This window comes from Daktulosphaira vitifoliae, unplaced genomic scaffold (genome assembly GCF_025091365.1).
Source record: "Daktulosphaira vitifoliae isolate Bord-2020 unplaced genomic scaffold, ASM2509136v1 Scaffold_4, whole genome shotgun sequence".
NCBI lineage: Eukaryota > Metazoa > Arthropoda > Insecta > Hemiptera > Phylloxeridae > Daktulosphaira > Daktulosphaira vitifoliae.
In genome coordinates this window covers 16,882,200-16,896,027 of record NW_026099575.1, presented here as the reverse complement: position 1 = coordinate 16,896,027, position 13,828 = coordinate 16,882,200, and the positions used below count along the sequence as shown (strand labels likewise).

The following is a 13,828-nucleotide window of genomic DNA, read 5'->3' as shown; positions in this document are numbered from 1 at the left end:
AAAATTTAGTATTAAAAGCATTTCATATTTTTATCTTTTACAATGATCTAAAACACAATATGACAATGAAAGTTGAAACAAGTAAATAATAAATGCAAGATGAATTTCCAAAAACATTTACTCAGAAGAAATTGACCCCCGAAAAGAAATCAATTAAAATTTGTCAAATTACAGTAACTATAATTTAAGTTTTAGTTTTGTTCTCCAATTTATTTCGATCTTTTTTTGTGGATTTAATTGATGAAGTTTTGGAATTTAGTCGGCCTTTTTGTTTTTTACTCCACAATTCATGACAATCCTGCCATGTTGGTAATGTTATACAAGTATTGACATCAACATTTGTTAACCAAGAACATTTTAGTGCTTCTGCTGCTGTGATACGTTTATTGGGGTCTAAAGTTAACATTTTATCTAATAAGTCTAGAGCATCATTTCCAATAAATGAATAATGATGTCCAAGTTTTCGACTGTGTAGTTTCTTTTGACTAATAAATTGCCATAAAGGTAATTTGGTAACATCTGGCCAATTAGTAGGACATGGACTGCCACACAGCTGTGATATTAATTCTAATTGATCAAATTCATCTTTACCATGAAACATATTTTTCTTAACAAATAATTCTCCTAAAATATTTTATGAATAGATTAGTGGTAATCAGTATAAATATTATAATATCTTACCTAGAATGCAACCACAAGACCAAATATCTATTGAAGGGCCATATTTCTCTTCTCCCAATAATAACTCTGGTGGCCTATATCGTAATGTAACAACTTTGTTTGTGTACAGACGAATTTGTTCATTGTCAAACAGGCGAGCAAGTCCTAAATCAGCTAATTTTAATTCACCTTTGTTATTGAGGAGAATATTGCTACATTTAATATCTCTATGAATGAAATTTTGTTTATGACAGTAATTTAGTCCTTCTAACAGTTGACGCATTATACTGGCATTATCTTTAGCTGTAAAATTAACCATTCCAGATTCTAATAAACCTGTTAAGTCATGGTCCATATACTCAAAAACTAAATAAAAAGAGCCGCCTCCTTTTTTAAATTCTAAAATATTTTCTTTATCAGTCACTACTTCTTTTAATCTGATAACATTTTTGTGATTTAATTCTCTTAAAATTTTTATTTCTCGGATAGCTGTTATAGGAAAGCCCTCAGATTCATTTTCTAGTCTTACTTTTTTCAAAGCAACAAAATCATTAGATTTTTTTTCTTTAGCTTTGTATACTTGCCCATAAGAACCTTCTCCGATTTGAGAAATAATTTCAAAAAGATCAACATTACGAAGACCTGTTCTACTTAAATTTATATCAGTATAAGATCTTGTGGGGTTTAGAACTATAGGTCTTCTTAAAGTTGGACTTTTTGCTCGTTGCCTTAGAGTATGAATAAAGTCATTTAAAATATTATTTGGAAGACAGTCAGATAAAAAAGAATCATGATTTTCAACTAATACACTGTTTTCTATTTCCTTGGGTTTGGTCATGGATGATTCGTTGGGTAATGGTATGTTTTCGATACCATTTTTCATGTCCATCTGTTTTTTTGACTAGATTATCAACTTGACTAGCAATTTTATCAGGGATGTTTTGATGGAGCCTCAATACCAAGGAACTTGTACAAATGATTATACTGTATTGTATGTATTTAAGAAAGATGTCCATGGACTTAAAAATGAAAAAATGTTTTTGTTTATTTTGATAGCTGACTGTAGATGACTCTACTTTGTTATTTGTAACAAATGCTGTTGACATATCAATTTCTTAACAAACATTTGATTAGCAGGATCCTGAAAAATTGTTAGCTAATTTTTGTTTTTGTACAAAATACTTAACAATTGTAATATAAAATTGATATTTGATAAACACATAAATAATTGGCAAAGACTTGATAATATAAAATGTATAGTATAAATTAGAGATAAGTATCATAAGGAAAACTAAAAATATAATTTATACTTTACAATATAATTCTTAAACAATAACAGTTAAAAATGTTTAATACAAAAAATTACTATCTTATTTCTATAAATTGTACATACTTTTTTTATAATTTTAAAATAAATTCAACACTATGTAATAACATCAATTATTAACAAAGTGATGATTAAATAAGTAATTTGACAAATTTTAATATCATTAAAATCCCAATATTTTTATCGCTGAAATATAAATGAATTCTATGATTACGAAAATTAATGATGATTATATAAGTTCAATAGCATAAAAAAAATAAAATAAAATTACAATTTGTTATCAAGTATTAAATTCAAACAAGCAAAATTAAATGTAATGTAATGCGAAATTTTTATTATTAATAATATTTTTAATGTAAGATATAATTTTCAAGTCAATTACCAATTATTAGTCACTAAATTCATATTTAAAGAAACAAAATGTTAAATTAAGTACAAAAATAGATTTTGTTACTCACTTATACAACTATAGGAAAAATTATCACAGCAAACTATTTTTCTTTAAATAATTATAATAATAATAATAATAATAATATTAATAAAACAATGAAATGAAAGATATTAAATTTTAGCTAATACTAAATGATGTATATAATTACGAAAAGAAAAATTAAACATAAACTTTGAAATAATGTACCCTGGAAAATTCCGGAACTGATAAGACAGAATTGTGTTATCAATAGTAAAATTTTCTATTAAAAAACTAATACTAATAACATTAATATATAAATTCAAAATTTAAAAACGAACAGTATATTTTGGAATAAGATTCTAGTTATTTTAAATTTGTTATTTTTTCATTGTTGTTATACTATTATTTTTGTTTATACGTGAATAATTTATATGTAATAAAAATATTTTTAAACTTAATTTTTATTAGAACTTTTGGACACTGTACTGGGTTTAATATAGTCTTAGAAACTCCAATTATCCAACATGTATGATAAAAATAATAATATTAGAATAATCTAATAGTTTATAATTATGTGATTCATTTATCACGAACCACTTAATTAATCGAAAAATAAATATTATATTAAGAATTTTTTTTTTGTCTCATGTACATATTTCCTCCATTTATTAATCATAAAGAATTTTTTATGTTCATTTCTTACACCTTATTAAGGTGTCAACTTTATATTTTCAAATAGCAACATAATTAATTTGTTCATTTAATAGATATTGATCTAAATAAATATCAATAATAACATAGATCAATATTTCGGAAATTATTAAAATTTTATTCTTATGAAACGCTAGTATTATTATTCTCGTCATTCATCATTTTCTAGTGCACTTATCATGTCATTGACTAAAAGTTAATTATGTTGCAATTTTAAAATGTACAGATTATTATATGATTCGAAATATTAATTTTATTTTTCTATTAATTAAATAGTTGATCACTCTGTTTACATATTTTTTTATATAGAGGTTGAATATTAAATATTGTTCTTGACAAACTTTCAATATAAAAAGTGGCATTATTTTAATTTTCAGTTGCTCGTCTCAGTATAAGCACTTTTCTGACATAAAAATCTATTTTCTAATAAGTAAATTGGCTAATCAAACAAAAAATTTGTTCATAAAAAAACATAAGTAGGGATGACACTATCAAATCATTAATACTTTTAAAATATCAAGTATTGAAAATAAGTAAATTTTTATTTAAAAAAATCTTTGTTTCCTGAACAAAGATCCTAAATAATCAAAAAATATTCATATTAAAAACTATTTAAAACATAATATAAAATTTAAATATAAAATCGACTTAATAGGATTAAGTAAAATGAAGAATATTAACTCAAAAATGAATAAACACTGTTATGCTGTATTTGGTTGTTAGATTTCAAAATTTTTAAAAAATGGTTAAGTTGGATTTTGTTTTAAGCAAGATAATCCAGTAGTTTTTATATTTATTAATATATTTAAAAAAATACATGTTTACTTATAGTTAAATAGTACAAAATAAATATAAATATTAACAAATTAGGATTGAAAATTTCATTACCTTATTTATATGTCTTAATCTAAAAAAAAGTAGGTTATAAAATACAAATAAAAAATGAAATCAGTATTATTAATTTACACATAGGCTACAGAAAAATTAAAATTTTTTAAGTAATAACATTATTAAAAGAGTTAAAGCGAATGAGACAAAATTTTATTTAATTAAAAAATGTCAGTTATATATTATGCTGTTGTCAAAAAATTATAACAAAAATATTTAGAAAGAAAACAATTTTTCTACGAAAATTTACAATAATTAATTTTTAACATAAACTTAAAATATATTTATGAATTTCTAGGATGTTCNATATATATAAACTTATACAATATATTTATGAATTTCTAGGATGTTCACTCTATTGGCTATTATGTTAAAAAAATAACTTATAAGCATAACATGAAAACATCCACTATAAAAAATTTACAAGCTATCAAAACAAAATAATTTTAAAAGTTCAATTTTAATATTTCTGTAGCCTATTAAGATTTAATGCAATAAGGTCATCAAGATGATCACAAAAGCGGTAAGTTAGTAACTAGTAAAAATTTTCACTAAAGTACATTATAACACCATGATTGGTAAGCATTGTATATACAAAAATGACATTGAATAGTTAATGTCAACAATTTTTTTTTTTTATATTATTTACACAATTTTTTTTTTTTTGGTAATGAATGTTCATGATTTTACAGCATCTTTTTTATTTGAGTCATCAGAACTAACAGATTTTTCTTCTTTGTCATCTGAAATATTCATTATTTTTCAATACAATAATAATTTAATAAGTAATAAACTAAAGTTGATATAACTAAAAATTATTTAAAACCTGAAAACACAAGTACCACTAAAAGAAATCTTAATGCTTATCTCTTTTATCCTGTGTGAGGTGTACATACAAATTTAGTTAATATAAATATAAACCTAATAATAAATCTTAAATTAAAAAGCAAACAGACCTAAATAAAAAAAATATTGAACATTATGAAAGTTAGAATTTTTTTACAAAACTTTATAATAAAATAATAAGAATACTAATTGATTTAAGTGTTACATCAATTTTATAGGACATTATATAAAGGTGATCAGTATGTAAGAAAACAGTTTTCTATTGTTCTCATTGTTTGTAACAATTGGCCTGTTTCCTTACTTTTTGAACACTGTATATAATGTAATACATAATTTATTTTTCAAAGTTGTTTGTATATGTGATGCTTAATATATTAGTTTTTATGTTATAATTTAATTCTGCATCATTATTACTATACAAAAATTAGAATTTAATTCAGCTATAATTTTTCAAAAATTGTATGTAAATTTTGATAGTTACCAATTAATAGGTTAGGTTATGTATAAAAACTAAATTATATGATATACTAATAAAACATTAAAATTTCTCGTTTCTGACAGGGAGTGTATCATTGACTTTTCATCATAAAAAAAATTAAATTAATATTAATATAATAATTAAATTAATTAATAATCATGAAAATAAATTTAGGTTTTTAATTTACTTAATTACTTTATGATCAAATTGAATAAATTTATCAATAGTAATATTATTACTAATATTATCAATATAATATAAACAAATAAAAACTACCTTTCATTATATTAAATTCTGGTTCATCAACTTCCATTTTTGTTGAATCTAAACGAGCTTGTTTTCTAGTGGGTGTACCACTTTTATATGAACTGTAAGATAATTTTAAAAATTATTTACAATATAAAATAATATGTTGCAAGGGTATTTCTAACCGGTTATCTTTACGACCACCACCACCAACACCAGCAGCCATTCCTTCATCTTCACTGTCACTAAACTCATTATCAGGCGCAATACGTTTATCTTGCAATGACTGAGGATTTCTATCATCTGGATTAGCTGTATCTTCATCATCAGAATCATGCCGTACAGCATCCTCAGGAATAGCTAAACGTCAATGTAATAAATTATAACCTAACTTAATACCAGAAGTCAAAAGTGCAATGGTGAAAATTTTATAGATAGTTAAGTGTTTTAATTTTTAATAACATTAATTTTAAATATTTAATGATTGAATATTATTTAATAATATATAATTATAGTATGTATAGGTGCACTTTTAAATTTGATTACAGTATTTTATTATATAAAGATATACACTTGAAAATGTTCAGTATTATGAGTTTTTTTTAATAACTATTGATTTTGTGATTACAACTGTGACTACTTTTCTAAAATTTTAGAATAACTGGGTTTAAAGGGTAATTTATTTTATTAACTATGTCTCTAGAAAATATTGTAATTTTGAAATATAAATTTCATGTGAGAGATACTTTAACTTTGCCAGAGAGATAGGATTCTTTGAACATCCATTGGGTGTAACTTGATAGTCCACCTTTTATAAAATGATAAGTATAATGTAATAACACTTAGATGTGTATTTCGAATCAAGACAATTTGGAATAAGATGTGCATGGGCATATGCTTACCACACTAATAACTAAAACTTAACTAAACGTACATTAAATTAAAGCTTATGTAATTTATTTGACCAAACCTTCATTATTTAAAAGGAATCAAACTTTTTTTTTTTTGGCAATATACATATTTAAGTAGTTTACATAATAGAAAATAATCTTATTAAGAAAATGATGATTGGCTGATAACTTTTGACCTATAATTTTAGAAGTTGTTATCATTTTAAAATATAAATTTTATATAAAGTGCAGGCATTATTTCTATCATTAGATATTTTTCTGCTGTCTCCTCCTCCTATTTAGATCGAAAAATGTTGATAAATCCTAAAGTACTGAACCAAAAGTTCTTATCTAGCAATCATTCTTTTAATTTGATTATTTCCCATTCTATAAGCTACTTAAATATGTATATCTCCATAAAGAAATGTTTGTTTCCTTATAAAAATTTAATGATGGACCTAAAAAGTATTTAATGATTGATATATCAAGAATTACATGAAATTGAGTCAGAAAATAATACTAAACATTTGTAAAATTGTAGGAAAAATTAAGTGACTCTTATTCAAATTGCCTAGAATAGAAGACTTTAACTCCCATCTAGTTTATATAATTTCATCTCCTAAGAATTTTCATAACTCTATCTTCATATACATTTGAATTAAAACATTTTATAATAATAGTTTAAATCACTGTTGATTTTAAATCTTAACTGGTTTCAACTATTTCTGGTTTTCATCATGCTATGCTTGTTGACTATAATGGTTTTTTTTTGTTTCTAGAGTAATTTTTTTTATTTATTGGCTTTTTTATTGGTTTGAGTCTAGTTGAGTTGAATATTGATTAATAATGATTTTCTATATAGCCGTTTGGCATAAAAAGCATCCTATGTGCAAAAAATTAAAGTTAACACGTTGACTGCCACTCTTTTTTTGGTGTGTCACCTATAAGTAAATATTTAAATTTAAATGCTGATTGAAGCATTTTAATAAACTGATAATAGAGAATAAGATGATACGGTATTTAGACGGTAACTAATAAGTTATTTGACCCCACGAGTCTTCAAAGATAACATAACAGTGAAAGACTAAATAACCCCTCATGGCTCACTTAAAAATTCTACCGAGGGGCTGAAACGACCCTAATGGCAGTCAATGTGTTAAAAATCTAGATATTCCTAGATTTAGAAAAAAATACAATAAGTAATACATATGATTTCTTGGACATAGGAGACTTTTCATGCCAAATAATGATATATTAATATTTGAACACAAGCTACTTTAGAGGATTTTATGAATTGATAATGTGATAAAACTTCGTACAATGATTAAATTTTTATTACCTTGAATTTGAACACCAGGTGCATGAGGTAGCATTCTTAAATTTTCAAAAAGTCTGTTTTTTATTTTTTCCAAATACTCTGCAGCATTTGTGTTTGTCATGTTAGATGGACTTATGTGAAGTTTAAAATCAGGTCCAAAATATTCAAAATAGTCATTATAAGGAAGTTCATTTGCAATTTCTGCACCTAAAGCTACTGCTGTCTCGTAAGTCCAACACCTAGATACATTTCTGATTGTATAACCTCCTCCACCAACCATTAAAAAAGGCAAACCATAGCGCTTTACAAACTCAACACATTTTCCATGACCTATAATGAGTAAATTTTAATGAAAAATATTTTTTTTAATGAATAAAAATTGTATTTTTTATATTTAACCTTTCACGGTAAGATTAAAACATCCCAGTCTATCCCCAGTTAGTGAATCTGCTCCACATTGCAAAACAACTGCACTAGGTTGAAATGTTTCCATTACTTTGGTAATAATAGGTACAAATATAGATTCATAACTATCGTCATCCATTCCATCTCTTAGTGGAATATTAACGGCATAATATTTTCCTTTTCCAGCTCCAATATCCTACATATTTAAAATTAGTAAAATAAAAAATATAAATAAATAAATTTTTATTTACCCTAAGATCACCAGTTCCAGGGAAGTATTCACCATATTTATGAAATGACACAGTCATTACTCTATCAGTAGTATAAAAAGCTTCTTCAACGCCATCACCATGATGGACATCAATATCTATATATAATACACGTTGATGATATTTGAGCAATTCCAATATACCTAATACAATATCATTAACATAACAAAATCCACTAGCTTCAGATTTTTTCGCATGATGAAGACCACCACCCCAATTAATACATATATCTGCTGATTGTTTATTTAATTTTACAGCTGCAGCAACTGATCCACCAGCAGATAGTTGGCAGAATTCATAGAGTCCATCAAAAACAGGACAATCTTCACCAACATTAACTAAAACAATAGAAAAAATAAAGAAAAAAACTTTAAAAATTAAATTTAAAAAAAGTTAAATATACATCGTTGCATTTGTTTATTATAGTCATTCATGTTGTCTGGTCTAATACTACGAAGAAATCTAATGTATTCATCACTATGAAATTTGGTCATTTCTTCTGCAGTAGCTTTATGAGGTCTCTATATAAATAACAATAGATTGTTAAAAAATTATCCAAAATTAAATTACAATAACAACTTACATAAATTTCCATTTTACGATACAAGCCATAATTTAAAAGTAAATTATGAGTCATTCGAATTCTATGAGGTTTCATTGGATGTCCTTGTCCATAATAATAATTTCCAATGTCACCTTAAAAGCAATTATTATTAATTTTTTATCGAAAATCTGGTAAAATATTTAGTATAGGTAAATTAAAAATATTAAGTGATTTATTTAATTTGATTAAATATCAGTATCCTTTTTTTTTTAAGTAAAATTTGCATCACTTTAAAGTGAAATTGAGCACATAATCAATATTAACAATTCATAAACAAAAATTTTTAATGATTTTTTTTTCCTTGTTATATACAATTTGTATTTTTTTACTGACTTCAATGTAAGAAAAATAAATTAACAACCTGTTTTAATTTTAATGATGATCCCGTGTATAAAAAAAGATTTTTTTGCCAAATTTGTTTAAAGATTTATTTTAATTTATAGCTACCATACTCAAAAAATGTTTAAAGCAAATAGTTTTACTATAGTTTAAAATGTATAACTGAGATAATAACAATTTTTTTTTCAAAATTAAAATTATTTTGTTGCACACCAATCCTATTTTTGTTTTATTAATTTTATACTTAATGGTAGTAGTAATTGTATTGTTGCATTCATACGTTACTAGTTAATGCTCAATGGCTTATCCTCCAGACAAAAAAAAACTTATATACAGTAATCTTTAAATGTTTTAATATTAAATAATGTCCAATAATTAAATTAATAACATGTATTTATAAATCAAAGATTAATTACTGAAACAAAAATAGTTACTACAAATTAGCAACTCAATTATAAAATATATTTGCAAAATTCTATAAACCAAAGAGAACATTTTTTTTTTTAATTATGTGAACCATATAATATATTTCAATATATAACTATGTGTGTTATATCTAAAAGGATAATTTTGAGAATAATTAACGATTAAAATTCGTTATGATAAACTCTACTTATGAAGAAAATTAATAACACATTTAAAAGGTTAATTTTTATTTATCAAATTAAATAATTTAACACTTAATTTACTTACTATCGTAGTAATAGCAAACACGTTTCTTGAATGGAGTAATAGACATCACAAATAAATTACTAACTAAAAAATGATGAATAAATTCAAGTCACAACGTTGACTGACAGCCCAAAAGCGCGGGCCAACTTAATAAAATATTCTTTTTTCAGAAATTTTTTATCAATACACACGCTGCTAAACAATTTTTATATCTAACTCAATATTATTGCAATAATAAGACACAATACGTTCTTTAGAGCACGAAATTATTCCGTAACAAGTTTGAATGTTAATTACAAGAGGAAAGCTCGCAAATATCAGAACTTACGTTCTAAAAATTAAAACCTAAATAGGTACCAAAAAATTTAAAGAACTAATGGGTCAATTCATACTTCAATACTCCGGTCTCCGTGTTCCGAATACAAGCCAATGGAATAGCCAGTAAACAAACAAACGCCATTTAGATAAACAGTGTGGCCACATATCTAATACAATTTCCTAAATTCAAGTGATAGATCATATCTTTTAAATAGTATCTATTATAGATAGTATATGCATTATATTATAATATAGAAACTAGACGTAATAGAATACTGTTTCTAGCATCATTTATTATTGTCAAAGACATCATTTTTATTAAAAATTCAATTAATTGTCAATATTAAGTGTACTTGTGCATAGTAGCCAATTGATCTAGTTCGCCAGCATTGTGCTAAGGATAGATTCCAAAACAAATCGTTTTTCTGTTATAGGTCTTTTAAAAATAATAATTAACGACATTATTAATTAAAAAAATACAAATCTAAGATGAAACAATTTTTTGGTGGTTAAAAATTATATATAACTTGAGACAAACTACTTAGTATGTTATTTTTTACACAATTACGACTATTAGAGCTTACAAGAGAATAGATCTATCTTTCGGGGAGCGATATTTCACTTTTTTAAAACCAATTAAGTAGGCCACTAGAAATACAAAGTCCTTAATTGAATGCATTTGTTATTATGCAGTTGAATTACTTGAAAAGTAGTATTTGCTGGCGTAATAGCCAATAATGGTTAATACATTTTTGGTTCCTTTACGTTAAGATTTTGAGGTTATTGAAGGAAAAAATTGGCTAGCTGTTATTGGTAAATTGGTTAAGATTGGTTGGAATTGACCAACTTATTGGTTGAAAAAAAATTACTTCTAAATAAAAAAAAAAGATAAACAAATTTTGAAATGAAACACTTTATTAATAAAGGTCCTCATTTTATAGTTTGCATCCAGACTACTAAATTTAGAAGGTAGGATGCAAACTCAAGAAGTATTAAGTGATAATAGCATAACAATAGAGTTAAATTTTTTTTGTTATAAGTGGTAGTAATTAATACCGATTTAACATTAACGTAGAATTGGTATTGGTTACTATCAGAATTATTATTGTATAAAGTAATGTATAATCGTACTATTTTTTTAAACGTTTTATTTAATTAAAGTAATAATTAGAAAATTAAAAACTTGTTATATCATTTATTAATAGCAGCTGTTGTGTGCACAAGGAGGAGAGAAGCATACGTTCTGTCTATAGAATTATACTGTATACAGGCACGTAGCCAGAAAATGTTTATTGAAGGGGCCAACAATTTTGGGCCCTTGTATCATTTTCCATAATTTGTTTCCCATGAAAAGCTTGTGGGGGGGGCTCCCTCCACTCCACCATAGATAGTATCCCATTCTATGAATCTCTCAAGTTCAAAATTTGTGTTTATTTTTAAAAAATTGATGGATTATTCCAAAAGTTACATGATCTGCTATTTCCTTATTAATAACCTGATTAAGATAAAGTATAACGAATGAAAAAAGGATTATTAAATAATATTATTTCTCATACAAAAATTGTGTTGATCCATACATTTTTCAAAAAGTTAAAAATGTAAAATACAAAATCGAGAATTTTCACACAAAAATAGCATTTGGTAACCATTTTCACCATGAAGACAAAATAAAGTGCGAAATTTTTTTTTACAATAATAAAGTATATTACATTAACTTTAATTTAAGATATATATAAAAGTGTCAGATTTTCCGGAACATTTAAAAAATTTAAGAGGAAAAAGTTAATTTTTTGTGAAAAAGTTGTCATTTTAAATCCACCCCGTGGGCAGGTAAAGGGTCAGATTTATAAAAAAAATATATCCAATGAAAAGTAACGATATCATGCATCTATATAAAAAAGTTATGGCAATTTTAAGTAAAAAAAATTGAAAAAATTTCGAAAATTAGCAATTTTTAAATTTGTAATTTTTTGGGGGGTTTCCCCCATTGACGGGAAACGAGGGAAATTTTTTCAATTTTTGAGGGTAATGTCTTCGACCAGATACGATTTGTGATCTTTTGACGCATCATTGAAAGAAATCGGTTCGGTGAGACNGCGTGATGATCAATGATGCGTCATTATTGAAAGAAATCGGTTCGGTGAGACTGAGAAAAAGTGGTAACAGACATAAAAAAAAAAAATAAAAAAACACATCATAGTAAAACCAATACCTTCTCAGCTTCGCATCGAAGCTAATAAAATAATGATGTGAACATAAGCTGATTTAATTTTTTAACTTTTTAGCTATTAAGAAAAAATAATTTGTACCTAAATACTAATAACGAATAAGTTATAAAAATGTTTAAAATAAATATAAATTATAAACAATGTAAAATTTATTTTATTTAAAATTAAAAACAATCCCTGCCTTTTTTTAGTCATATTTTTATTACAAAAAATTAACAAAACCAAATAAATTATCTATTATAACTACTAAATTATAAAAAAAGAAACAAATTAAAGATAAGATTTATCAAAAAATTTTTCATAGAGTATACTCTATCGAATTTTGTAATCAACTAGATTCTAATCAATGCAGATACTTGGTAGTTTGTTATCATTTATTGTACAAGAGTTAAAAAAAATTTACCTACAACCACGTTTGGAGTAACTGCTATTCCATTTATTTTTACATCTAGAATGTTATCTTGTTCAAATAACGTTTTTTATGAATATAAAAATGAAAATACAGTCATAATAATAACTGTATTACTCAATAGTAATCACAAATTAATAATAATTTCAATGTATATAAGGCCTAGCACGTTTTTGATAATTCGTAAAAATAATTGAATTTTAAATTTGGGGTGGCCGGCCCTGGGCCACATTAAATCTAAGGGGGGCCAGGCCCACCCATGTCTANGTGGCCGGCCCTGGGCCACATTAAATCTAAGGGGGGCCAGGCCCACCCATGTCTACGTGCCTGACTGTATATGTATATAATTCTATCATTCTATACTACCAAACAATCTTGAAGCATACAATGCCTTAGCCAATGATAGCATGATATCCAAAACACAAGGCCATTATTTTAGTTTTTTTTTATTTGTGCTAAAATGCAACATCATTGCAACCTTATGGGGAGGAGGTGTCCTAAGCATAAGATTGGTCTTAGTACCTCACAAAATTTATAGTTTTTTTTTTTTTTACAATCCTCCTCTAAAATTATCTTTATTTAGAGGAGAGAATTATATATATCCTTTAAAAAAATTATCGTCCTACACTAATAAATCATAATAATAGTACAAAATGTATGTGCTTTTGAAAAATATACAAAGTGAAAAAAATTTAACTGACAACTCTTATATAACTTTATTTACAATTAACATTTCATTATAATTTTTTTAAATAATATATTTTGTTTTTATTTTTAGTAATAAAAATATAATTTTTTATTATATAAA

The 13,828-nt window shown here is 24.9% G+C and overlaps 2 protein-coding genes and 1 long non-coding RNA gene across 3 annotated transcripts; 1 reads left to right on the top strand and 2 right to left on the bottom strand.

The window, feature by feature from the left end:
- Window positions 1-100: 100 nt before the first annotated feature.
- Window positions 101-2,626, bottom strand: LOC126905861 (cyclin-dependent kinase 12-like). The gene is made up of 3 exons (XM_050685977.1): window positions 2,446-2,626; window positions 682-1,801; window positions 101-624 (listed from the first exon to the last, which is right to left on the bottom strand). The coding sequence occupies exons 2-3, from the start codon at window positions 1,547-1,549 to the stop codon at window positions 185-187; spliced, it is 1,308 nt and encodes a 435-aa protein (XP_050541934.1). The 5' UTR covers window positions 1,550-1,801; window positions 2,446-2,626; the 3' UTR covers window positions 101-184.
- Window positions 2,627-2,725: 99 nt separating this feature from the next.
- On the top strand, window positions 2,726-4,711 carry LOC126905877 (uncharacterized). The gene is made up of 2 exons (XR_007704122.1): window positions 2,726-2,925; window positions 4,344-4,711. It is a non-coding gene; the product is annotated as an uncharacterized LOC126905877 (long non-coding RNA).
- LOC126905857 (histone deacetylase HDAC1) lies at window positions 4,616-10,499 on the bottom strand. The gene is made up of 9 exons (XM_050685971.1): window positions 10,087-10,499; window positions 9,034-9,146; window positions 8,854-8,971; window positions 8,433-8,788; window positions 8,176-8,377; window positions 7,798-8,106; window positions 5,754-5,928; window positions 5,599-5,690; window positions 4,616-4,741 (listed from the first exon to the last, which is right to left on the bottom strand). The coding sequence occupies exons 1-9, from the start codon at window positions 10,130-10,132 to the stop codon at window positions 4,677-4,679; spliced, it is 1,476 nt and encodes a 491-aa protein (XP_050541928.1). The 5' UTR covers window positions 10,133-10,499; the 3' UTR covers window positions 4,616-4,676.
- Between the last annotated feature and the right edge of the window lie 3,329 nt (window positions 10,500-13,828).